Source organism: Orbicella faveolata, unplaced genomic scaffold, assembly GCF_042242905.1.
Source record: "Orbicella faveolata isolate gen_17 unplaced genomic scaffold, um_ofav_v1 contig_2, whole genome shotgun sequence".
Taxonomy (NCBI): domain Eukaryota; kingdom Metazoa; phylum Cnidaria; class Anthozoa; order Scleractinia; family Merulinidae; genus Orbicella; species Orbicella faveolata.
In genome coordinates, this window is record NW_028301547.1 from 13,652,162 (window position 1) to 13,679,982 (window position 27,821).

Genomic DNA, 27,821 nt, shown 5'->3' on the forward strand with positions numbered 1-27,821 from the left:
CGTACATGGTTGTTAGGTCCCACAGATAGAGACGCCACCTGAAATTGTTGAGACTGCCACGCAGTGCCTTCTGGGTAGGTATCCGTGATGTGCTGACGATACCAGCATGTACCTGTAGAAATGGCGCGAAAATCAATCACTGTCCAATTGCTCTAAAAAGGCTCACACAGAAATATCATTTCCATGCACAACTTTATCATGATAAGACACCGTGAGTAAAATGACAGACCCTTCCTTAAAGTCTCCATTCTTCACGTATCAAAATCCGATATTTGATGACATTTTCACGACCTTATTCACTCCACGGATTCTCTCGACCTAATGTCATTTTTCCTTTCCTCTCTAAGGTCTGGAGGGTAATTTTTTGTTGTGTTTTATTATAACCGTGCGAGCCATGTTTATAAGACTACAAATATTCACCTTATCTATGTTCAGCCAGACTCTATAAAGTTAAAGATATTGCCGACACAACGTTGCATTTCGTGGCCGTCCTATTCAAAACAACAGCGTGACATGACCGAGTCCTGCGTATTTTGGAGAACGTGAACCATGACAGTAAATGTTTCGTATTCCAATGCGAACGCTGGCACTAACAGCAAGTTTTGAGACCAATAGACTTGCTGATAGGACCCAGCTAAGTACTGCACATAATCTGAAGGTTAAATATAACTTCAAGTTACTAGGCGTTGTCCTCGGCATAGCCCGCTTAAGAGGCTGTCTCTGTAAGAACCGACCACTGATTTTACTTCGAAAATTCGATTTTTCTCATAAGCTGGGATTTCGAAGCCCTTACCTAGTCAATCACTAAAATGAGTTTTGTTTCATTAAAAATTCCAACTGAAGTTTTCTAGGATTGATTGAAGTTCGGTCCGCTCGACACAAGTTTCATGCCCGCCGAAACTGGAAAAATAGCACATATTGCCGGCGCTCTAAAAAATATCATAATATTCGCTCAAAAGTCCCAATTCTTTTTTTCAACTATAGATATATTATAGCAGTTTGTTTAGCCATGTTGCAATTATAATTCAATGTTGTTCCTTCAACGGTTAAAAGAAGATTTTCTACCCGTTAAATCGAGTTTTGAACCAGATTTAGTTCCCAATCTTTCCCGTGAGTATAATGAGAAGATTGGGAACTAAATCACTTGCTGTAAACACAAAATGGCCGTGGCATTTATCAATCCTTCCTTGGCTTCCCGAATCACCGTTTACTGTTCATACATGTATGCGTGCCGAGAGTTGTCCAAAAGAGTGCTTCTACAAACCTTTCAAGAGGAGTCTACATGATTAAACCGGCTTCGAGGAAAACAATGGTCAGTAATACAAAGAACATCGAAGTATGTGACGGTCACGCTCGACACAGATGAGGAATGTATAAATCTACTTTATATACAAACGTACAGTTGGAAGGAAAAGCTGGCAGTTTTAATGCTACCTAGGTTTCAAGGATCGCTGCAAAGGACCAAAACTTTAATCTTGAAGCCAGGTAGGAGATTTACGGGAATTTATCGGAGCACTTTACGAAGGCGAGTGTGTTAGTTACTTACTGGGATGTTTTCAAAATTTCCTGAACTTTAAGCGGTCGTTAGTTTTGAAAACCTAGTGGGCAGACAAATTTTATTGTTTTAAATTAAGGGACATTTATACTTTCTATTCATGTAGTTCAGCGGTTGCAAACAGGTGCCACATTTTTAAAACGTGCCTTCAAAGTAGAGCTATTTTCGCGTTTGGTTCAAAACTCGATTTAACGGGTAGAAAATCTTCTTTTAACCGTTGAAGGAACAACATTGAATTATAATTGCAACATGGCTAAACAAACTGCTATAATATATCTATAGTTGAAAAAAAGAATTGGGACTTTTGAGCGAATATTATGATATTTTTTAGAGCGCCGGCAATATGTGCTATTTTTCCAGTTTCGGCGGGCATGAAACTTGTGTCGAGCGGACCGAACTTCAATCAATCCTAGAAAACTTCAATTGGAATTTTTAATGAAACAAAACTCATTTTAGTGATTGACTAGGTAAGGGCTTCGAAATCCCAGCTTATGAGAAAAATCGAATTTTCGAAGGAAAATCAGTGGTCGGTTCTTACAGAGACAGCCTCTTAAGCTCTCTAATGTCAGTCAGTTCACCCTTTTATACGCTTTTACGCTTTTTATACGCTTAAAACTGTTAGATTAGAAGAAAGTGATCGTACCATCTTTCTCGCGAGCCCACACTGATGTCTTTCCAGTAGACACTTGATACAGATGAGGAGGCCTTTCACTTATGTGAAACCACCTGTCCCCTACAAGAAAAAAAAAAACAGAACAAAGAAAACAGAGGTAGGTTCCATAGTTGAGCTGAAACTGGTGTGGGCTATTCTAGAGTAACTCTTGAAACGCAGTACAGTGCTACAGTCGTTCACTCGTATTACAGTCGCACACTCGTTCCACAGTCGTTCTGGAGTTTCAGTGATGGTAGTGCATTAACATAGCGCAAATGAGCTCCTTGAGTAACTTCACCCTAAATGTACGGCCGACATCAGTCCGTTTGGATCTCGCTTTTCTCCGCCAACCAGCGTGAGGCCAGCGGGGAAGTTTGCAAAAAGTCTAGTAGGATCTTCAATGTTCAAAAAGGTGTGAGAGACGAGAGCAACGGCTTGACCGTCCCTACCTCGAAGATCACTGTTTTCCTTGAGCTACGCTCTCCGAAAACTGATCACTTCTCGGAACAGGTAATGTCCGCGGACAAATATCCGAGCATATTTTCGCGCCAAATGGAGGCTATTGTTATAAAGATGGTGACTGACGCTTCGTTTTCGTTTTTGAATTTGTATACCAACATACCCAGTTTTAAAGTAATCTTTGAACATTGAAATGTCGTATATCTGAATACTGAAAGACACTTAAGGACCAACTAACTGTCCCTGGGAATTGAGCCCGATGTATTAAATATTTTTGTGTGATGCAGGTTTAAAACCTCTGTATTTTACAAAGAATGAATGGGCTCGTCATCGCTTTTGCCATCTGCAAATTCCGCGTTTTTGAAAAACAATTCAGTCTTCAAATATTCGTATGATATCTTCTCTACGCAAAACCACGTGCTACTGCGACAAAATGTAAACAACGACATCAGCAGCTCTTGTCCTGCAAGATTTAATTGTTCACGAAGAAATGGAAAATGTTTGAGGAAAAGCAAGAGAATGGACTGTGGCCTTGTAGCGGTAAGGGAACTTGTGTGTTTCTATTATCCCGAGAACTATACAGGCTGAGAACTCAATCTCCCTGGCAGATTCAATCATGCCGGGCAGGTCAGAGGATAGAAGCCTGACTTAAGGACAGTCCCTGGCCCTCCAGGTTGGAGGTTTGGCGCGGGGCCTTAGGTGGCCATATGGTCTTAAGTGACCTGCGGGGCACGGTGAGGGATGATGATGATGATGATGATGATGATGATGATGATGATGATGAACAGAATGAAGAGTAAGTTACCCTTCATCCTCAAGCAAGCATACATCTTAATGAGAGTTATACTAGGGCTACGAAGCGGCCTGAAGTTATAATTCAAATTATGTGAACAGATGAAGTGAGAAATACATGAGACAACAAACGGTAGGAATTTCCCAGTTAGCGCTTCAAACCACTTTTTAACGCCATCAGATGGGCGAACCCCCCTAAAGAAACAATAAAAGGGACCTGGGTATACCCACAAGGCCCTGGGACTTAGATCTCGTGGTCCCGTGATGCTTCGGTGGCTTTTTGACGCCATGGAATAGACAGGCAAAAGAGAGACTCCATAGGAGGGAGGGAAGAAGGGTGGGAAGCTCATATATTTCTCACTTCATCTGTTCGTATAACTTGAATTATAACTTCAGGCCGCTTCGCGGCCCTAGTATAACTCTCATTATATTTCACAGACTCCGTTCGACATATATGAGACAACAAATGGTAGTTTTTGACGCTGCTACTAAGAGCAATAAAACAGCCATGGTTCCACATAACAAAACATTTAAATTATATATATATTATATATATAAATCAAAACTCAACAGGAGAATAGCTGAGTTTACAAGTCTGAAGTAAACAAGGGTTTATAGTAAAATGTTCTGAAAGTTGAAGCACAAGACCAGTCGGCCATTGACATGATAGTCGACAGCGGGACAAATGCATTGACAGCTGCTGTCGTAGATGCACCACGCACAGAGTGAGCTTTAAAAACGTGACTGTCTATTCCTACTGCACTGATAAAGGTTCGTAGCTAACGCCCCAACGATGTAGAAGTGACCAGTTTGTGGGGACGTTTAAATGAAATAAACAACTTATCGGGAAGATAAGACGGGATAACGGGTCGAACGTTCCTGGATGATTTTAGATATTGTCTAAAACAATCTATGGGACAGAGCTTCTTGTCTTGGTCAAAGCGGGCAAAAAATGCTTCCGCTGGTTTATCTGCACCGCCAGTTTTTCTAGGGACGGTGAGTTTGAAAAAAACACCCCTTCTGGAAGGACGCTGCAATGTCTGAGATCCAGGGAAACCAAGGCGAAAATCCGTTCAGGACAGGTTAATGCAAACAGGGTGACTAACTTCACTGAGATAGCTTTAAGTGATAGGGTGCTGTTTTTCCCCAAAGAAATCATGTATGTAGTCATAACATCAGAATTCCAAGTATGGGAATGCCTGGGCTTTGGAGGACGTTTATTGGGAGCTCCTTTAAGGAACCTAGTAACGTAAGGATGCTGACCCATTGAAAAAACCGTCTATCTTTGGATGAGTTGACGAAATGGCAGAACGAAGGACGGTAAGTGATCGGTATGCTAAGCCTTCGTTAAAGAGTTCTTTTAAAAAAATTAGAATGTCACTTATAGATGACGAAAGATGATCAATTTGCCGTCTAGTGATACGACGAAGTGGAGGTACTAGTAGCTGCAATGAGTAGATCGGCAACGTTTGTTGGAATGCCCTCAGCTTGGAAACGTTAGTAGAGATGTGAAACACGGCCAAATGAAGGCGAGGATACATTGGATGAACTCGGTTCAGGTCGGTCGGGTCCGTTAAGAGGATTGGACCGTTCGGTATTAACACTGGCTGAGATATAGAAGTCTCAGCAGAATCAGCCACCAGGGCTGGGCTTCCCAAACTGGAGTAACGAGAATTAGTTCCGTTTAGTCGCTTGTTACCTTCGTCAGGATTTTGAATATCACATTGAAGTGGGGTGGGGCATAGCCCGTAGAGGAGCCCAGTTTATCGTAAAGGCTTCGTGTAGATGGCTCCAGGGTCGGGTCTCCAACTGATGTAATCCGTGAGTTGGTTGGTTAGACGACTCGCAAGCAGATCCGTCTGACAATTCAGCAGAAAAGGCTGAATAAGTGTTGGTACCAACTTCCACTCGCTCATGTCCTTGAATTCTTTGGACTCCTTGTCCGCTGAGACGTTGTCTCTTCCTGGGATGTGAGAAGCTATCAAAAGGATGTCTCTTTCCTGACACCAATCCCACATCTCTAAGATCAGAGTCATAAGTTGGCATGGGGGAACGTGTACCCCCTTTGTTATTGATGTAAGCGATGGCGGTAGTGTTGTCGAGCCAGAGAGATACGGTTACGTGAGACTTACCTTTGAGACAGGTTTTTCAGTAAAGCCAAAAAAGGACACCTTTAGCTCTAGATAATTGATTTGTTGGAGACACTCTTTTGTGACCATCCTTTTGCACCCCAACCTTTCTTGGATGCGTCAGTTGTTATCATATCCGGCGGAGGAAGGTGCACGGGATTGCCGTTTGCATTGAGGGTGTGTTTCAACCACTAAGCACGTTCTACTTTGGCATTCGGTGAGAGGGCATGCAAAGCGTCGTAACACTCCTGGTTCATTTGTAGGCCTCTTATCAGATCTGACTGCAAGTGACAAAGTGTAGTGGAACTCGCCAAATGGCTGGTCTCGAGGACTCTAACAGTCCTATCAAACTTGCTAGGTTTCGCAATTTGATACTTTGAGAAACGAGCAGCCGGCGACAACAGTCTAAAATTTTGTTGGCTTTTTCTGTCGGTAGTGATATCATCATGCACATTGAGTCGATTTGGAAACCCGGGAAGGTTATCACTTGTGTTGGAATCAGTAATGATTTCTTGAGGTTTATTTTAAAACCTAGAGACTGAAGGAGAGTCACTACCAGCTGAGTATTTTTCACAGCTACCTCCATTGTGGCAGCCAAAAGAAGAAAGTCGTCCAGGAAAATAAGGACTCAAATGGCCTTCCTCCTCAGGAATGCCGCAGCAGGTTTTAGAACTTTCGTAAAAATTCTGGGGGCTGAACACAGGCCGAATGGAAGAGCTTTGAACTGGTAACAAGTTCCCTTCCAAAGGAAGCGAAGGAACTTTCGGCAAGACTCGTGAGCAGGCACAGAAAGGCAAGCATCTTTTAAATCTGTATATGTTTGTATAAAATCTCTGGTATAAGCAACGTCTTTAGGCAACTGAGGTTTTCCATCTGGAAATGCTCGTTTACAATGAACTTGTTCAAAGAACGTATCATCGGACGCAAAGGTCCTCCCTTTTTGAATACAAGGAACAGGCGGCTGTTAAAAAACTGTCTCTGGTAAAAGGGGTCTTATGTATGGCCCCTTTTTGCAATAACTCGTTCACTTCCTGGGATATTAGGAGTGACTCCTGACCCGATGATTGGATAAATGGTTGAGACTTCTGAAAAGGAGTTTTGAGGAAACTTATATTGTAACCTGGAACAATTGAGAGAATCTGCGGGTCCCATGTTAGGGTTCTCCAAGACACTATGCACTCTGGGAGTCTGGCTGACGTCCCTTCTGGGGAGGGGGACGAAAAAGCCTGTTTTTTGAACGAGGCCCTTAGTAATTTGACTGAGATTTAGAAGGGTTGGAATACCCAGTGGATTGATACTTGTTAAAGGTGTCTCCTCGATGTCTGCTTTGAGACTGGGACTATTACTACATCTAGAAAAGGATTTCCCTGTAGTCTGTGCCAAATTTTTTGAGAGACCCCTTGACAATTCGGCCTGTTTTGAGGCCAAGGAGGGGAAATCATCTATAAATAGCCACGATTTTGCATTAGGCAGAGGTAGTTCCGCGAGGTTTGTCCTCGAACGGTTTGTGACTGCGAGGACTCTCTGTCGTTTCAGGATAGACATTTGAGCATTGGCTGAGCCTAAAAGGCAAAGAACTTGTTCAAAAGCTACTTTAATTTCCTCATAAAGTGGAGCTGAATCATTTTTGATACAATCATGAAGGCCACAAAGTGGACCCGTGGCAATTAAGATAGCATACTGAACATTAAACATTTCCTTATCCCTTTCTTGTACAAACTTTTTCACTTTAAATTGTTGCTCGAGTTTTAGAGCACAGAGTGCATCCACTTCAGGAGTCGCCCAGTCATCCAAAATAACAAGACATGACTGGTAAGATAAAATGTAATTTTCTCCAAAAATTAGTATCCAGAAACTTGGAGAAAGAAGCTGATGGTTTCCAGGAGGTTGACTTGGCAACTGGGTCTAACAGCCCATGATCATCACTAGATTTCGTTGAGTTTTCAGCTTCGTCAGATGTCTTGCTAGACTCTGTTGGTGCCTTAGTAGGCGCTACGGGTGCCTGAATAGGCTCTACGGGTGCCTTAATAGGCTCTACGGGTGCCCCAACGGGCGTAGTAGCAGTCTTAAAAGACGCTTCGGTCGCCAAAGATTCGCTAATCCCAAAGCCTGACGTTTCATCAGCCATAATCGACAAAGCATCATCATCAGTATCTACCATAGTTTCTGGCTGATTTGCTCGGGACTCAAACGAGTCTCTTCGGTTGGAAAGACGTTCAATCGACTGAAGAATCTTCTGAAGGGAATCGTTTTCGTCTTTGCGCCGTTTCGGCGGGGACTCTTCATGATGTACGTCAGGCGACGAAACAGAGTTTTGGCGGGAAGATGGCGACCGAGAGCGAGACCTTTTTCGCGACTTGTGTCTTCTATGGGACATGCTCAGCGATTTTAAATATCCTGAAAAGCGACAAAAATCACCTAAACGAAAACCTACTGTGTAAAAACACAGAGGCTAAGCCTAAAAAATGGTTCGAATTTGTAAATAAGCAGGGCAAAAGCAAAATACTTACCGAATGGTTTGAAGCACAAGGGAAAAAAGCCACCGAAGCATCACGGGACCACGAGATCTAGGTCCCAGGGCCTTGTGGGTATACCCAGGCCCCTTTTATTGTTTCTTTAGGGGGGTCCGCCCTTCTGATGGCGTTAAAAAGTGGTTTTAAACACTAACTGGGAAATTCCTACCATTTGTTGTCTCATATATTTCGAACGGAGTCTGTGAAATATAATTTGTATTCAGTACAGCAAATCTTTTACACTGTGAACCTAAGATCGCGCATTTCCCTTACTCATAATCAATTCAGACTTTGTTAGGTGAATTCTCTGAATTTTGAACATCGATTCCTCTAAAACTTTTCAGAGATGTTGGGGATGATGGCATTACACCTGAAGCTCCAGAGAATGCAATTTTGTGTCCAAGTTCATCTAGGGGAGCGTTTCAAATTAAATGCGGCTTATGGGCAATATTCTTTTACAATATTTGACTCATTAGCATAAGCGATCCAACTTCTGATCAAACTACAAAAATTTCAGTTCTGAAAATTGATAGGTCACAGCAGGAGTAACTGTGCCAAAGAATTCGAAAACGATGTATTAAATACTTTCTGTGCCACGGGTGTTAAAAACTCAAAATTTAGCAACGAATTTACGGGTTCATTAGCGCTTTTGCCACTTAATCTCCATCAATGTCGTCTACAAAGAGCTAAAACGTTCACCATGTACAAGAGTTCTTGAATTAAATGTTTGGAGTCAATTCGTATCTAACAAGATGCCTTTTGTACGGAAATTCGTATGTTAATGAAGCAAAATGTAAACAATAACGTCAGCAAGGATCGCCAAATGGAGAAGATATCATTGACAAACATAGATTTTCTTATTTAAATTTGCCAACCAGTTTTAAACAACAGACTCTTTTTTGGCAGTCATCTCTTTGTGGAGATGGCTGGAACATGTCCTACGGATGGACACATAAGATAGAAGAGCGTGAGCCGGTTAGCTTATCGGAAAATACTTTCCATTTTTCTTATCCTTCTGTCTTTATCATGAAAACATCATCGATATATCTGCAACAAGTTTGAGGTTAAAAGGGGGCGTTAGCAAGAGCATTATCTCCGAAAAGGCCACTAGCTTACATAATCATTTTATTTGGTACGCTCCTCTAGATAAAACGTGGACACAAAATTCCATGCCTACAGTAGAGGAGCTTGAAACATCACTGTGAACGGTACTCTGCCAGCAAAAAGACGACCATGATGTGATTACGCCATCCTCCAATATCACTGATAGGATTTATAGGACTGATCGACGTTCAAAATTTAGAGAATTAAATTTTCACAAGCTAACACTCATTCAAGAAATTGTGTTAATACGTTAAGTAATTTGTTCATTCAAAGACGACTGTTGGAAATTCAGCAACTCAAGTGAAAAAATAATTGACAAACACTATTCACTTGACCCTGAAAATGACTTCCACTCAAATCATCGAAACGTCAATCGCCAACAACAGTTCTCTTCACAGCTACCCGCTCTTCGGACGATCACATTAGCTATTGGAAAATATTAAATTTATTTGATTCCATACATTTTCACTTTATTTCTGAAAATTTGGTGATACAACAAGACTATCCCGTACCTAATTTTTTCGGAGATCGCCTTAGCACTGTGTTGATATTGTAAGGAGACTTTAATTGTTGATCGCCATAAATGTGTACCTGTGATCTGCTTTTCTCCAAATCCTGCCCTGAAATAGGCGGTGCCATTCTCAGCTATTCCCCAGACCCTTCTCTTAGATCCAACAGAGATACTGATAAAAGGCAGATCTGTTAAAATGTGCTCCCACGCTGTGCCCTACCACAAATACGACACAACCAGAAATTATTAGTGACAACCTACTTACTTATAACTCATCGCGAATGACATAAATAATTATTAAAAATATTCGCATAGGGGAAGAGCCGACCAGAATTTATTTTAGCAAAATCAGTGAAAGGAGGCGGGGATAGGGGGGAGGGCGTGTTTCCCTACAAGTGCAAAGCTGTCGCATTTATTTTGCAAAGTCTGACACAACAGATACGTTTACGAAAGAGATGTTCTGTATGCTGATTAAATTGTACACCTTGGTGATATGTGTGGGACAATTCACCTGGGCATTTGTAAGGCTTTCGTCATATCTCCCTTACTTGAGTCATACTGTGGGACCCAGGTTCCCACAGAGGAGCAGCCAAACAAATGCAAAAACATAAAATACTTGTCTGGGACAATAATTTTACTGAAGATACCACAGTTCTAATAAGGCGCTTTATTTTCATCTCAACAATGTTCAACAATGAGACATAATATTCGCTGAAAGAAAAAAATTATATGTATTTACAACGCTAAAAACTAGAAAGAACATTATTATAAAACCGAACGTTTTCGACTTAATGTCATCATCAGGTGATAATAACTATCAGGTGATGATGACAATAAGTCGAAAACATACGGACTTAACGAGATAGAACTAGGAATACGAATAGTCTTTTCATATTAATGTTGTTATAACACTAATAGCGCACACCATTTAATTCTCAACAATGAGTAAACAAGAGATAAAAGGCCACAATATCTATAATAATAAAACATATCTTGCTTAAAACGGGATTTCATATTGTACAAAAGAACCTGTCTTTTCTTAATAAACAAACACTACTAATTTGACAAAGGGACTGAATTTTCTTCACAGAAGGAAACTGAACGGACCTTATTTTTCTATATTATACTCATGCTTAATTTTTCTAACCTTTAGACGTTTAGACGTCACGTATAAAAAAAATCATAAGGCCCAGCAAGTGCTAAGTCAATAACGCTCAGTACAAATGAAGTATTTCTTTTGTCCCCCAGACTGAAAATGGAAATGACACAAACCTTTCGCCAGATTTTTGATTATTTAGAAAACCCATTAATACAGTGCCTCCTGTAAGGATTTCAAAACTTTCAGCAACTGTAAAATTGTGGAAATAAGACAAACTTAGTTTAGCGCGAAACTCTTATCTTTCATATTTAGAACGAAACATAAACTATTCTTTATCACACAGCGAAATTACCGATGAAAAAGTAGTAGAGTTGGCGCTGGACGGGTAGACGGGTAATTTCTACAATGGGCAAATGTTTCCGTTCGCAGAAGGAGAACGATTCCAAACTTAAAACTTTCAATCGCTGGCTATAACATCACCCAAGTTTCCAGTATTTTCTGCTGTTAACAACCAGCTCATCGCTACAATGAACCAAAAAATGTTTTTGGAAAGAGAGCAGTTCAATATTAGTAAACCGCAATAAAACATGACATCGGTTCCTCTCTCCTTTCCGGAGGCCTTACCTAGAACTCGTTTTAATATTATTGGCAGCAAACACAACTAAAAACTTCCCTGACAGCTTGTCTGACCTGTCTAATCTTCCAACAATACAAAATCGGATTTAGCACAGAGTTAAAATACAGCAGTGTTATAGCGTAAGCGTGAGCGATAAGAATCGCTTCACTGCTGCCGTAAACCGCCCAAAGTGCGGCCACAATCATGTACGGTAAAGAACACATGAGTAAAACACAGTAAACCCACAATGCAGTAGATACTGTACTCTTATATCGCCGAGTGCTGAACGCTGACGTGCTCGCTTCGTTGACGCTCTGACTCGGTTGATCCCAAGCGATTTGTCTTTCTTGCCGTCGTTTCTCTCGCTGGTGAAGAAGAATGTGGATTGTCGTGTAGCTGAATGATGAAACAGCGATGCCGAGGAACACTCCAATTATTTGTAGGATAGTGAAAGTTTCTCGGTTCCACAGACTTGCTGATCCAGCCCCGAAACTTACTAGCCATGTCATTAAGACAACCAAGCGCGTGCGCCCAAGAGAAACGACCTCTCTGTACCTGAGCTTCAAACGGAGCGCTAGCAAGCGATCGACGCTGATCTCAGAGGTGGTTAAAAGAGAAATCCCGGACATTGCAAACCCAATCACATCCCAATACGGCAGCACGCTCGAGCAAGGCGCGGCTTGGCCCTTTGCCGTGGATATCATGTAGATCAGGTTGAATGGCTGCACAATAAAACCAACACAGATATCGCTGGTTGCCAGAGAGTAGAAGAGTGTTCGCGATGGAGGATGAATAGAGGACACTCCACGAAGAACCCACAAGATCACTGCATTTCCAAGCACCGCAACGAAAAGTAACACGCCATTGACACCAGATAGTAAAACGAGAGAGGCAACGAAGAATAAGGATCGCTTCGAAATTTCTTCCAAATCAGGACACTGCGTCGCGTGAAACGATTGTTCGATGCCCTCAGATGTCGAGTTGGTCTCCATTACTTATCAAACTTCCAGTCAAATAGACGGTGAAGACACCGACTTATCACTTCCAGACAGCCACTACCAGCAAGTATCCCCCAATTTTATACGACTCTGTTGAAAGTTGTATTATTCCACTGAATACTGACATCTGTACGTTTTAAACTGGCAGTGCAATCATAGTCGCTTTGATTGTTTGTGAAGCGTTGTTATCAATGTAGTGACATCAAACTTTGCCTCAATTACTTTTACAATGCTTGTATAGCAAATTGTAATGTAAATTACTTATGATTTTCAGCGACAAACACGCAAAACACCTTAATAAAGGAACAAGTTGTTTCGGACACCAAAATATCATGAATCAAGAAAGAAGAAAATTGCTACCGCGCGACATGCACTGTATGCTCATTTTTCAAACAAAACAACATCGCGTTAAAAAACACAACATAAAGTTTTCACTTCTCGTGTTCTCATTTGCTTAATCTTGCCAAAACCACCAGTTTTTTGGCCTACGGCGTGAAATGAAATAAAGAGAAGCCGGCTTGGCTGCTTTCTGTGTTTCTGCATGTAGTTGTTTCAGCCTCAAGCTAGTGAATGGAACAAAAACTGGCGCCGGAATCAATGATCATCTATAAGCAATATTGGTTTCGTTATTTAATTCCGTGCAACAGGAAGCTTAAATGGACCACAACAGAAACGGGAGCGTTGCTAAACAAACGTTTTATTGAATAGCAGGATGGCTCTGCAGAAGCCTTATCCATCTTTGCACATATCTTCGCAATTTTCTACAAAATTAAAACAACAAAATCCCTAAACTGCGCATATTTATAGGAAAAAAATTCGACAACGAATTTTCTGTTTCTTTTCCGACCTTGACATGGGAACCTAAACAGCCACCAGTGGGACTACGTTTTGTCAGCTGGAAGCCAAATTAACTGTTCTATATCGCAGCGTCCACAAGCAACGCTTTTAAAAAGAGTCTGTGATAATCCTCCTGACTACAAAACAGACAGAAGATCTTTTCACTCAAATCCTATACTTGTTTTCACCAACTCTTCTCGTCTTTTCTAATTAATTCTTACATTGTCTAGTAGTTACAACATATATTAGATAAATTACATTGGTAGCATTTTTGCGATTTCTAGTTTCAAAAGACCGGAGTTTCCATTAAAAAACATGGTTGTATTTAGTGTTTTAAGGGTAAATATCTCTTTTCCCTTGCGTACGTGGTATACATAATGACATTGGAACATTTAAATAGAACTGAATGCCGTAAAAAGAAAAAAAAAAAATGGTTGTACAAAATTTATCAAACATCATCTCATATAATAACACTACTCTGGACAGCCCAAGATGAATTTATCAAACTGAAAACTTAAGATCATTTGCGACGCATCAGGAATTAATAAAATCCACCTGCAGTTGGATCACCGCCACTAATTTCACATTAAAGAAAAAAAAAAGACTTATCGAGGCATGATGCATATCTTACTTTTCTCAATTATCGTTTTTCAGAGACAATGGCTCTGCACGAGCGTTTTACATTTTAATGCATATCTTTGCCACCTTCCACAAAACAACATATTAAGGTATCATGGTAGGTGGATTGACAGTGTTTGGAAATCGCGCTCTTACGCTGGCGCTTTGAAAGAAAACCCCATCAACCTATACATTTTCTGAAAGCTTAATAGTTATAGAATACAATCATATCTTTGAAATTTTCTAAAAAGTTATTGTCGCAGTGATATTAAAAGAAATACCCAGAAACACTGCTTCGCTTAAACTGGTTAGCTTCCGCGCGTGAATTATCGGAGCGGCGCGATTTACATCGGAAGTGTTTTCTCACACATCACCCTCAAAAATCGTGTCTGCGATTTTCCAGATGTGGTTTGGTTTTTTTTCTACACCCTCCTAAACTTTGATATTTTTAATGCGGACGTTTCCTTCTACAAAAGAGGCCATAACTTTGAAACGGAAGCGAAATTAAACAAAGCCCGACACGGTTTTTCGAAGGAGGTATCCTAGAAGATACTTGCCGATTTTCAGCCAGTTCCATCGGAAGACGCGCGTAAACGAACTAAAAATGTTCATCCGTATATGCAGTTTTATTTTATCGAGAAAAACACGAAAAACCTTTCATGAGATTTGTATGAATAGGTGTTAAAAATCCCCTCCACACTGACAGATGTCGGCATGGGTCAGTTTACCGCAACAACGGGTTATGACAACTTGAAATAAACAAACGACTAACATTCTGGCGCGCAAACCCGCGTCGCAGTGAAGTCGTCCGAGAAGGGACAAACTACAAGTTAAACTGCCGTGATCTTTTACTTAAAAGATTTCGTCGGCGGTATTGGTATTATGTTGCTTAAGTTTAGGCTCCTTCGTTCTCCAGACATTTTTTGAAACCATGCCTCGTGAAGCAAAAAGCATTAAAAAGAGGAAATCTCGAGGTCTACATTGTCAACATCTGCATCTGCGCTTCATTCTCTCGTTGTGGAAGTTTCGGAATCGCGTCCGTTCTACAACAATTTCGTTCGACTAGCACTTGTTGTATTTTGTCCTTTAGCTTCACTGGCGGGACTAGTGTCCTCGAGTTCCTTCAACCATTCTTCTTGGTTACAGTGCGACCCACGGTCGCTCGGAGCCAAAGATCTTGTTCGACGCTGAACCTGTGGGTTCCACCAGATTTTCGCCTCTTCGACCTCTTCGAAGACGAAAATGGTCAAGAATTTTTTGTCGTGACATAAAGAAAATTTGACAAGAACGAAAGCCAACTTGCGATGAAACAACCAGATCAAGAACAGTCCGCGTGCACAAATGAAATATCACACCGTAGTTCGCGTTACTTGTGACAACTGGCGGTGAATCTTAATTAGAGGTGTCAACGCGCTGTAAGGGGTTAATAATATTGAAAAATAGTTTCTTTGCTTTAACTTAAAAAAGTAAAAAAGCCCTTTCCCCCATTCTTTTTGCAAAATATTTATCTCAGTCTTCTCAATTTGAACAGCCAAAAAAAGATTTTTCGCATTTTTCGTAAAAATCCACCTACCACGATACCTTAAGAGCAGCTTCGTCTAAATATCAACTATACTTGGAAATAGCAAAAAAAATCGAATTTCTTCAAACTCGCCCAGAATGAGGCCCTACGGGCACTAGTTACAAAAATATTGTTTTGAGTTAGATAAATCAAAAATTATTTTTTTTCCGCAATTTTTTCGTTTCGATGCCCCAAATCGGCCAAAATCCATCGAAAATGAGAGGCAAATTCAGAGGCTCATAAACTCAAAAGTAAAAATCTTCATTACAAACTGATTGTACGTCGTATTTGTACTTCCTTTCTTGTCTATTTAGAGCTAAATAGATCGTGATTTGATTAGAACAAAAATATTTGATGAGTAGTTCGTATAGTGTGATCGTCCGGGTGAGTGTAGTTCTGAAAAGAACTGTTGTTGGTGACTGACGTTTCGACAACCTGAGCGGAAGTCATCTTCAGAGTCAAGTGAATAGTGTTTGTCAGTCGATGATCTTATAAGTCTGGTCCGTTGAACGTGATTGGTCAGTATAGCCATGATGGTATTGGCTGAAAGACTCGTGTAAAGTTTGTCATCAGTCATTGGTGGGTTTGATCCGTCTGTTGTTAGTCAAATAGGTCAGTCACCAATGACTGATGACAAACTTTACACGAGTCTTTCAGCCAATACCATCATGGCTATACTGACCAATCACGTTCAACGGACCAGACTTATAAGATCATCGACTGACAAACACTATTCACTTGACTCTGAAGATGACTTCCGCTCAGGTTGTCGAAACGTCAGTCACCAACAACAGTTCTTTTCAGAACTACACTCACCTGGACGATCACACTATACGAACTACTGATACTCCTGGGTTCAAACCATTTACTGTGAAAAATATTTGATGAATTTTCTAAATTAACGACCAAAGACTCAGTCAGTCTGCACGGTCTGCAGTGCTTTGGCGTGACCGATACTACGCAGTATTCGAACGTGACAGTAACTACTGAGTGAACAAAGTAAAATCAAGCACTTTTTAAAGGTAATGGAATTTGACTCTAGCTTCTAACTGTTCATGAAGACAGCCAATTTCACTTTACATTTTTGGGATCGATTGTTTATTTTGGAGTTGCCCATGGAAACTGTCAGTGGAGTTCAGTTGGTTTTACGACAAACATGCGGTTGGCATGTGCATGGAATTTATAGCAGCGGGCAGGTCATGGAACATTAAACATTTCTTCTTTTAGAGGTTTCCAAATCTGGGTCCAGCTTCTTTAGAAGGTTAATCCAAGAAGACGACTCTTCTATAGATATCAATATTCAGGTAAGTATCGGCTAACATACTTCAAGTTTGCAAATTTCACTGGAATTGACTTCAATTCAATTCTCAGCAAACAAAGTTATTGTGTCAAAATGCGTCCTTTAGCTCCTTCCTTCACCCTGTAAGATTTCATATCTGGAAATATTTTCTTGCAATCATGGTTTCGGAGAGATATCCCTAGAAATTGTTTCAAAATAACGAAGCGTTTGCTTTTCTTCCGGGTTTTCTTGCAGTAATCGGTTTCGTTACACTTGGGTCAAAGGTCACGTTTTCAGGAAGAGGTGCTACATTTAGTTCGCTATCTCAGCGCTCGCGATTTTATTTACCCCAAAATTTTATTTCACTAATTTGAAGAAGAAACAATGCTCTTTCAGACCAAACTAGGCGTTTTGAGAAAAGCGGCGTACCAGAACGCCTTTTTAGCATTTGAAAATAGGCTAAATGTAGACCTCTTGTAAAGCTGTCTTGGGTCGTTAATTTAGAAAATTCATCAAATATTTTTGTTTTAATCAAATCACGATCTATTTAGCTCTAAATAGACAAGAAAGGAAGTACAAATACGACGTGCAATCAGTTTGTAATGAAGATTTTTACTTTTGAGTTTACGAGCCTCTGAATATGCCGCTCATTTTCGATGGATTTTGGCCGATTTGGGGCATCGAAACGAAAAAATTGCGGGAAAAAAATCATTTTTGATTTATCTAACTTAAAACAATATTTTTGTAACTAGTGCCCGTAGGGCTTCATTCTGGGCGAGTTTGAAGAAATTTGATTTTTTCGCTATTTCCAAGTCTAGTTGATATTTAGGCGAAGTTGCTCTTAAAAATTCTGCGACAGCGAATTTGTCAAGTTCTTTTCGAACCTCCACATTACAAGCTCTACAGGCGTCAGTGGAATAACTTTTACGAGCTTGGGGCATGGAACTTCATTGTTTGAAGCTAATTTCTAGTCGATAAAGTAGTGGTTATTTGAGTTGGCATGCATTGCTTCAAAGAGTTGGGAGGCGATCCCAAAAATCCGATACCGATCCTTAAAATTCCATAATGATCCCAAAAATCCCAGACCTCTTTACATCAAACTTCCCCATTTGTCATACAGGTTTTTATATTCAATTCCCCCATAGTCTGTCACAACATAATTTTATCCAGATAAATTACAATGGCAGGATTTTTCACAAGCCCGGGTTTCCATTACACACGGATTGTCACAGAAAATCGGACGGCCGAAAATGAATTAGCCAAGCTGAAAATCATTAGACATACATCAGGAAGGTTTCAGGATCTATAAAATCCACTTGGATCAATGCCGAATGTTTTGTCTTGTTTTTCTCAATTAACCTTTATAATTTTATTGTTTAATTTCGCTGAAACTCATCAGAGATGAGCCGCTGTAGCAGATTGTTCTAAAAATAGATTGAGCTGTCTTGATCTTGGACGGTTTCTGTGATTTCAAACCAAATTTACTGTTTGTTACATTAAATTGTAACGAGCCGTTACATTATGTATTCAACACTACAATATTAAGAGTATTCTAGAGAGCAGTTTTTAATTACGTGATTAAGTCAGTGGCGAAACGATTTTAGGACCGCCTGCTTGTTATTCGCTGAACAAGCAATGAGCCGCCACATTCTAAGGTGGCTGGTACCAGTTTTCTCGCGGGGGGAGTAGATCATCATCGTGCGTCACGCGTGAGTAACACGCACGATAGAAAAAACCCGAAAGACCAAAACAAATATGGCGTCGCGCGGCTTTATTCGCGCAAGGTCACTTTTGTATTGATGGAGACGAAATTCGCATATAAAGGAGGCTTTACCTGCTAGAACAACTTTAGTCAATTCTGTGTATTTAAGAAAAATTGTTTCGGGAATTCAATGTTTCCCAAATTTCAAAGGCAACTCGATCGATCGTGACAGCCACCGGCAGCGTATAAAGGGCTCGCAAAACATATCAAATCTACCCAGAATTTGTGTAAAAATCCTACAGAGTAAGCCCAGGAGGTCGTCTTTAACGACAACTACAACTGTAAATGATGTTTTAGCAGCAAACAAAACAAAACGCCTGTTCGGAGCCCGCTCCCCCGCGCGGGCACACGAAGCAGTCAGCGGTAGTCAAAACAGCTCATGAGCAACTGCTGATCTCATAAAGTCTGGATTTTTGAATGCGTGTCTACGCGCGTGGGAATAACGGAACTCTCGAAGGGTTTTACATGAAAACAAGCCTGGTGATCTCTTCTTTTGATTGATTTAATATAATATTATTATTGAGAGGAAACGTCAAAAAAAAAAAAAATTCTACGGAAGGAAATTTGCACTTTGTGCAAATTGTCGTTTTTTCAAGTTTACGAGAAATCGGCTCCGTAAAATTATTTTAAAATTGTTGTGCATTTTCATTTTTAGATGCCAAAAGCTATTGATTAAAAAACACTCGGGGTCACCGGGTTAATTTTTTAGTTATTAGTGACATAAACGAAAAATCAGGTCTTCCTTTTGGAATGTTGCCATGGTAACTGCTGACGACAGAATAACAGCTGTTTTAGGTCAAGTATAAATTATATAATCCAAACCTACAAAAATATTACAGTGGCCCTGGTCTGCCTTTTTGTTACATTCTTACAAAGGTATGAGCCGTCAAAAACCTGAAAACTGGTACGAGCCACCTTAAGGGGAAAGGTTCACAGTAATACGGCTCCGCATAAATATGGGACATTGATCAAGTGTGAGGTCAAGATGGCTTGATATTGGTCAAGTTCTCTTTTTTTTTTGCGTGTTTATGGACCGAGACGAAGTCGACTCCATAATTCGCAACAAAAAGAACGAGGCCAATATCCAGCCATCTTGACCGAACAAGCTTTGTCAATAAAGGATTTATTATATGGCTTTCGGGGAGATTTTTCTTGCGAGACACAGCGGGTAATCCCGAGCGGGCAAGAGAGCGCCATCTTGCTCGCTCGGGTAGCCAATCAGAGAGCAGGATTTGATTCATCTTGCCTGCTGACGGAGCTAGCCATATAATAAAAGGATATGCTTCTCCATTTTAAACCAGTGACATTCTGAGTGAAGATAGTCTATATCTAAGGTTAACTTTTGTTGCAAACCACAAATAAAAACGTTCAAGGTTTGCTACTACTCTGAGAACAAAGAACTTAGTCGTAGAAAGTCCTAAATGGAAGAAAAGTAGTTTTTGATGACATGAAGAAATAGTATTGCTATAAAGTAAACAACTGAGTGACATTCAGCAGGTAAGAAGCAATCGTTAAAATTTCACACGAACAAAGCTTCTGACAAAATAATTGAGCCGCCAGTCAGGACCAGAAGCCGGGTTTCCCTTATCGCAAAGATAATAACTTCCGATAGCTAGGGAAAATTAAGCGATGAAAAAAGAAATGACGGTGTATTTGACGCTTTCCCATTTTGTCTTTATGTTTTCTTGTTTAACTTTGGTCCTTTCGCTTATCAACACCCGAATTCACTTTTCTTACACTGACTCAGATTAAGCCAATTCGGATATACTAAAGGATATTTGATCAACCTTTAATAATAAACCAAACGTCAAGTGAATTAATTTGAATGAAATCATGCATTCTAAGCTGGTTAATAATACCAAATATTAAGAAATACATCGTTGGAAGCGTTTTCTGCAAGCAGTCACACAGTCTAGTTCAACAACAACAACAGAGGATAAAGGGTGAGGGAGTCAATCCTGCCAATGAGCGGTTCTCAGTTGAGTAAGACTAAAACCAAGTTATCACCCTAGCCAATCGTAAAGGACAATCCAGTGATCCGATCAATTTTTTCAGCAGATACATTTAGCTAACGTGTGCGAGAGAGTCACGATTGGTTTTGGTTTAACTTTTGATTGGATGACAAAGTGCTGCGAGAGTGTACAAACCAATGAAATTAAATGGCAATGACTTTTCACAGTCAAGTGAAAACTCTTTATTCCCGAGGTAATACCTGTCAAGTTATTTTTCAGATCACTCCGGAGTCTCCCGGTTTCGGAAATCCTAGGAGAGTCTAGAAAAACCAATTCTGTGACGCGGATTTTGGTCACGTGGACAGCCCAAGCGACTTCACACGGATTTCTTCCTCCACAAAACATCCGCGACACGCGCGTGGTAACATTATCCACAGAAGAACTACCTTATTGCTACTTCATTTCGCGGGTCTTTAATTCCGCGATTTTCGCGATTGTAAACAAATCGCGAAATTAAAGAACCGCGAATAAAAATCTTCGCGAAATTTAACACCCATATAGCGAATTCAAATCAAAGAAGAACAAATGATTAACGTGTACTAACAACAACATATACAAGATATGTATCGACAAATACACAAACTATAAACTGGTTTTACTGGTAAGTTCCATTCTGTACCTTCTGTTGTGAAATAGCGTCAATTTGCAAAGATGGAGTAGAGAATCTAGCTATCGTCTTCATCTGAATCGCTAGATTCGTACAAATCCCTTAGAATAAAATGAAGTTGAGAACGCTTGAATCGCGAAACTTGATGCCCTTTTTCCATATTTGCCTATTGAAATCGCGAAAATAAAACCCCGCGAAATACTGTCTCGCCAAATTCGCGAAATCAAGTACCCGCGAAATTAAGTACCAATAAGGTAGGTACTATGTCTAAAAATAACTTGAGAGGGAATAATAAGAGAGGGAATAAGGCATAAACATGAAAGGGGCAACTTCAGGAATCAGGCTTATATGGGGAGCAATCCTATAGACATTGACTCATTTTGTACGGCGACAGAAACTTAAGATTACGCGCCATCACAGCGCCGAGCTACAAACAAACAAACAAAATCTCACAACTAAATTTACGCTCACGCACTCGGAAAAAATAAGCAATTAGCAATAAGAATTTGCAATGATAACAAGCTAGTCAGAAATGAGATTGATCATAACAGGTCGCCACCATCAGTATACATGAGTAACAACTCCATCCAAATCCGCTGGCTTGAACAACTGAACAAAGCGTAAGTCTCATATCTAGAATAGTACAAGTTTTTATTTACCTGTGGGCAATCTCCTGTGACACCATGTCGGTATAGGACATCACCTTTTGTCCCCACAGCCCACACCGCTATCAAGCCGTCAAGTAAATCGATTTGAATCGATACGTCACGCAGTCTCACTTGAGGTGTCACTTGAATCCATGGACCAGTTGTTGTCAGTTTACAACGTCTTAAGAGAAAAAAATTATTTGGTCCTGTCAGGGTTAAGTAATCGAAAAATAACGGAACAAATGTCCTGCTTGCAGATTTCACTGCGTACGAGGAATCAGAAAGTCAAAGATGAATTTTTTCACTTTTGCTTTCGCCCATCACGGCAAACTAGTTATTTCTACTGAATCAAAGAAGGAGCCCAGCACTCTTCAATGGAACGAACCTGTGCAAAGACCTTACCCTGTGGGGCTTTGGTTTTCAAAATATGACGGTTAGAAACCTTCCTTAGCAACAAATTAATGACCAATCGGTAGTTAACAAGGACCTCCCCCTTCCCCTTAAATAAAATTAAATAAAAAAAGAACAGTTTTGAATGGAAGAGGCTCGTGGGAGCTGTGTTCTCTTAAATCATCCTCTCTTGATTGAATAAAATGTGCCCGACTAGGTGGCAACATCAGTCGCCGAATGAGTTCGAACCCTAATCTAACACTTTGATTACAACCCATGATACTTGATCATTACTATACTCCATGCCACAAAAAGATCGATAAAAGTACATACGGTGTCATTTACATGTGTTAAGTTCGAGATCTTTTTAGTCTGATATGTTAACTGAGTAAGCATGTAAACACACAAATGAAATCCAACCTTTTCCACCGTCTTCGCCTCACATAGTCATTCCAGCCTCGCTCACGGTGATAACTTCTGCAAAATAGAATTACTTGATATTAAACAATGGCAACGAACAAAGACATTTGGGTGTTCATCACAACGTGTGGAGTCGAAGTTTTGAGTGCTTTTAATATTTGTTCAGGGGCACTTGCATGACTTTCATTTCCATCTACAAGGCAAGGCAGTAAACTTCAGCACATGACACAGATTCCTTAGCCTGTTCCAGGCTCTCAGTTCGTGGGGACGATGGAAAAAGCTGGGGGGCGAAAGCAAAAAAGGTGGGGTCTCGTTTCTCTCTCACCCCGGCACTCGCATTTCCGATCGTCCCCACTAACCGGCGAGAGCTTGGAACAGGATCCAGATTCCTGAGAAAACAGGACAGAAATGTGAATGTGGACTTATTTTAATGCAAGTCCATTTCTCTCTCATGTCATTTACCAGTGACACAAACCCTCTAATATTTGGCGAATACCTTGCAGTAGAAACATCTCACTTTCTCTTCCTAGCGAATATTTGACAAGTTTTACATGTGTTTGTGTTCGTTTTCTAATTCATTGACCACTCAGTTAGCCAAAAAACCGAATACGCATGCAGCACATTGAAACTAAACAGTTAACGTTTATGAAATGGCAAACCAACAAAAACTTTTTGTTGGCTTGCCATGAGTTATCCAAACCCGATCACATGGTGCATCAACTGATAAACCTAGCCTAAAATGTCAGTCATCTCCCGCTCGCCCACCCTCAACCTAATTCCCGGGAGAGGGAAGCCGTCTCTCGCCCGGGAATTAGGATGAGGGCGGGAGATGCGTGACATTTCAGACTACTGATAAACTCAAACCTTGGAAAATCCACAGCATACTGCCAGCCATCCTTGTCAGTTATGTTAGGCTTAGTCTCCACTGTCCATTGTTCATCTGCCCACTGCCACTGACTGGATGGAAGAGCATATCCTTCTCTTGTTCGTTCATAAACTCCGCTCTCATCGCTCCAGTTCCATCGGTCACTTGGTAAGCGTCTGCAATGGTCGCCAACAAGATATCACTCAGAATGAGGGTGTGTGGTTGGTGTACATCTGTACTGAGGAGTTTATAGAGGGTGTCCAGTAGGACTCTTCAGGGGAAGGAAAATGTTCGATATAGCGGGAGTTTGAGATAGCCGACAGTAAATGACTGAACACGCATGTCAAAGGGAACGTGATTTGATACTAATACACAAACTGTACTTAAAACAGTACGCGGATTCAATCTAGCAATTATTCATTCACTCACCTATCAGAGTATCCTTCTAATGGATTCCAGCGTTGATTCTCATAAATATAATGCCAATCATAATCCTCCTGCTGATGAATCCCAGAGACGCTACTGTCAAAACCGGTAAAAATACCCCCGCCGTACCCGCCAGAGTAATAATATGGCATCCCGTCGAAACCGACCGCCCACACCACTCCCGACATTCCTCCTTCCACTTTATGCATGTGCCCGCCAATCTGGCGCCAAAAGAGTTGAGTTGGCTGCATCTCACTTTCTAGTACAGGCGGCTCGCAAAAGAAAACGTCACCACAGAGAGATGTCGCCCAGATCGCTCTCGATGAAGCGGACCCCTCGCAGTCATGTACCCGTGAAATAGCCCTTGACATTGACGTGAGCCAGTCATTAAGGTCCTTTTCACTACCTGTGTGGATCACCAGAGGGTTTCGTTCCTGAGTTCGTAGAGGAGTATGAATGGCAAAACAGTGATTCCGCGACATTTTGTGAATTACACAAACGCATATTATGTCCCGCAAAGCAATCCGCATTTCTTCGTAAACAGAGTTTTTCTCGTAGTAACAAAGCAATGCTCCTTCTCGTCCCTCGGCTCCTTGGTCGAGTTTTACTACACACTCGTACCATAGGTTAGAATCCGCATCGAGTAGCATTTGAAAACGAGACTTTTTACACCATTCCCCCTATAAAGTAAAATACAGAGGATAATGTTATGAGCTTCGAAGCAAGTAAAAATAAAAGTGACATGTTTGTTGCCGAAAATCGCGTATAACTTAAATGAAGACCGCGATTAATATTTCAAGCTCAGAAAGGGTAAATAATCTTTTGAAATAATTATTTAATTTCCTGTAGTTTGCACAATTGATTCATTGCTCCGTGAAACAATCACATCAAAACCAGGTCGCAACTAGCCAATCACGGCAAACATATTGTTTTCCAGCCAATCAGGAGCGAAACCTAAGCAAATCATTATTTCCCCGCGCTTGCGAATGTTTACATGTGAACAGTAAATTTGTCGAACTTCTTTTATTTTCATTATGCGCCAAACTCTGGTCACGACGAGCACACCACAGATGAAGAACCGACAGAAGAATTTCATAAAATTTCAAATCCGCTCGCAGCTGAATACACGAGTGCAGTTCTGTCACGTCCCGGCATGAAAATACACACACACAAAAAATGTAAATTCAAATTATATTTCGTTCATTTATTCAACTCTTTATGTGCTCCCTGTGATCTCATCTCGACGAACGTTCTTCATTTTACCACAAATAAAGTTTTCCTCAGGTCGTTTTAAATAATTTTTACAATCCGCCTTAGAACAGACTTCGAGTTACTGACCAGGTCTTTCACTAGCTGTCACCTCAAGGTCTGCCGTCTTGGATTTGGTCTAAGAATGTAACGAGTAGGAGACCTCAGCGCTCTGTGAACGTTTCTGTGTGAGCTTTTGACTGAGCACTTAAAAGGAAAACGCCCGCTCCATCACGAATGACATGGTTTGGATTCAAATGTTGTTTTAAATGGATCCAAATGTTGTTCCTCTCAGGGAGAGGAGAGGAAGATTTAGAAATTCCTTGTTTTCATGAAAGTCCTAATTTACAGAAATATTGAGACAATTTTTTCAAACGCGCTATCGCCTTTTCCATAAACAAAGGAACTAATCTAGAAAAAAATGTTTTTCCAGTTCCTGACAATCCATCGCGCGCACTTATTCCTTTGATTTGTCACAATGGAAAAAAAAATGTTCAATCAGAGAAAACAAATTGTGTTGAGCAGAAGACTTTCTAAAGCTCTCAGTATATTAGCAGTAAAGAAGCGGAGAATTAAGATGGGAATTGCTTGGAGCACTTACAAATCAAAAAGAGAGGAGAGAACCTAGGCGAAAAGGTATGAAACCCGGCGAAATTCTTCGATGTTAAATGAGGGTAAATCAACAACACAGTTTCTACAGTTTTTTTTTTAACCTTTCTCGCAGGCTACGGAATGAGAAACGCTACGCTGAGAGATCGGCAAAGATAACAAGATGAAAGACAAAAATCTGCCCCTTAGAGAAAACGCAAACTTTGATGAAAGACAGCTAATTGCGAAAGAAGAATGGAAACTACCAAAGAAGAATTTAAGTTACACTTCGCTTGTAAAAAGTATTTTGGTAGATAACTGGTATTTTAGTGTGAATATGCAATATTATCTAATCCTGAAGTAAGATCCACTAGAAAGTGAACAATTTACAGGTTCAAAAGAGTCGCAGTACCGCCCGGAATTAAACAGTGCATATGTACAAGGGTGTCTAGTTACGAATGGAATCAAGATGAATGAAAAATAAAATCCTTTTAATGATCATTCCTCTACGAAAGGGATCACTATTTTGTCATCAAAACACATAAAGGCATGAAGAGTTGGTGTAACTCTTTTTCAGAAAAGTACAATTGCAAACATTGTTAAATAATTGATTTCTCAAAAGAAGAGGGTAGGCTTATACAGGTCACCTTTGCTTCAACTGATTAACCGTGATTTTCACTTGTCTCGTTACAGAACTCTTAAAAACAATCAGTGCATACAGCAGTAGGATGTTATTTTGGATGAACCATACCTCTCTACCTCTCTGATTTAAAAACCAGACTTGAAGCCTGGCAGTTTTACCAGTTCACAACACAACATCCGCTGGATAAGTGGACCGTTAGTTCACTTTCTAATCTGTGTTTCACTGACGTTTAACTTTGAGCTCATTACAGAGTCCAACAATTTCACCTGTATTGCATCACTGACTGTCATGTGCTTGGAAATGTGACTGTGGCAACATCACGTTTGTTTCCAACTTGCGAGTAGCATTATTTGTACATGGGATAATAGCGTTTTTTTCCCTCGTATGTACTGATTTTTCACGCAAAGTACCTTATTGAAGAGAAAAGAAGTGTGTTTTGAGAATACTTGATTTACACTATACACTTAGAATATCCAGTTTCCTTTGAGTCCACGTTTGTTATGAGTGTTGTTAGCTGGAAGTTGAAAATCGACCATTTTCATTCGATTCGCATTTCGCAACCATTGAGCGCAGAAAAGTTGTGATACAAACAGCTTATTGCAGAACTATTCCTTGTCTAACAAAGGACAATTTTAAGAATATTGGATTAATCTAATTATTTGACGGTAAACAAAACCAGAGTGTTCTCCAAAATTGAGTTAGTCAGTCGGTGAAAAGAATTGTCATTTTGACCATGTGCCATGTCTCGGAATTCCACAAGATTCTAACTATACTAGGATAGGTCTTTCAATATATGTAAAGTTTAGTTTGGGCAGATGATTAGGCACTCGTCAAAAAATTATTCAAAATCGTTCACAAAAGACACAGAATCACACCAGTAGCTACCGAGTGCGTGACCAAAAGTATCATCAGCATATCGGCATTTAATAGTTCAGTTCGAAACGTCATCATTACCAAGCAGTATAAATAATAATAATAATAATAATAATAATAATAATAATAATAATAATAATAATAATAATAAAAATAATAATAATAATAATAAAGATCTTTCAACAGGGAGCCCACTTCACATACATGTGGTTTTCAGTGGGGCCCTGCAAAAATAAAATTGCAAAAGCTAAAGAAATAGTAGATTAAAAATAATAATAACATACACATACACGCATTTTGGACAAGGAATAGTTCTGCATTAAGTTGGTTGTATTACAACTTTTTTTGCGCTCAATAGTTGCGAAATGCGAATCGAATGAAAATGGTCGATTTTCAGCCCAGTTAGCACTCGTTAGATTGATGTCTGGACGTGAAATCGATAATGTCGTTTTTCTCGGAAATACCAAGATATTTGAAGAAAAAACTACATAACGTTTTTACTTTTACTAAGGCCTACTTATATGCAACAGTAGGGCAAATTCGATTTTTCAAGCCTTACCGAACTATTTTTGATTTTTATGTACATTTGCTCTTAATTCGTGTAATGTAACTGGTTT

The 27,821-nt window shown here is 40.2% G+C and overlaps 1 protein-coding gene and 2 pseudogenes across 3 annotated transcripts in view; all 3 read right to left on the bottom strand.

The window, feature by feature from the left end:
• LOC110048016 (tectonin beta-propeller repeat-containing protein 1-like) overlaps positions 1-27,821 on the bottom strand; it is a 44,173-nt gene that overhangs the window by 2,356 nt on the left and 13,996 nt on the right. For 2 of the 3 annotated variants that reach the window (XM_020753784.2, XM_020753776.2), the window contains exons 10-16: positions 23,856-24,532; positions 23,426-23,602; positions 22,562-22,618; positions 21,764-21,932; positions 9,796-9,931; positions 2,199-2,288; positions 6-112 (exon numbers count right to left, since the gene is read on the bottom strand). In XM_020753784.2, coding sequence (XP_020609443.2) covers positions 6-112; positions 2,199-2,288; positions 9,796-9,931; positions 21,764-21,932; positions 22,562-22,618; positions 23,426-23,602; positions 23,856-24,532 — 1,413 coding nt within the window. Of the gene's footprint in view, positions 1-5; positions 113-2,198; positions 2,289-9,716; positions 9,932-21,763; positions 21,933-22,561; positions 22,619-23,425; positions 23,603-23,855; positions 24,533-27,821 lie in introns of those variants that run through there. The other variant, XR_016207239.1, reaches the window with a different exon arrangement.
• On the bottom strand, positions 2,799-5,844 carry LOC149112055 (uncharacterized; annotated as a pseudogene).
• LOC149112054 (uncharacterized) lies at positions 2,799-9,706 on the bottom strand (annotated as a pseudogene).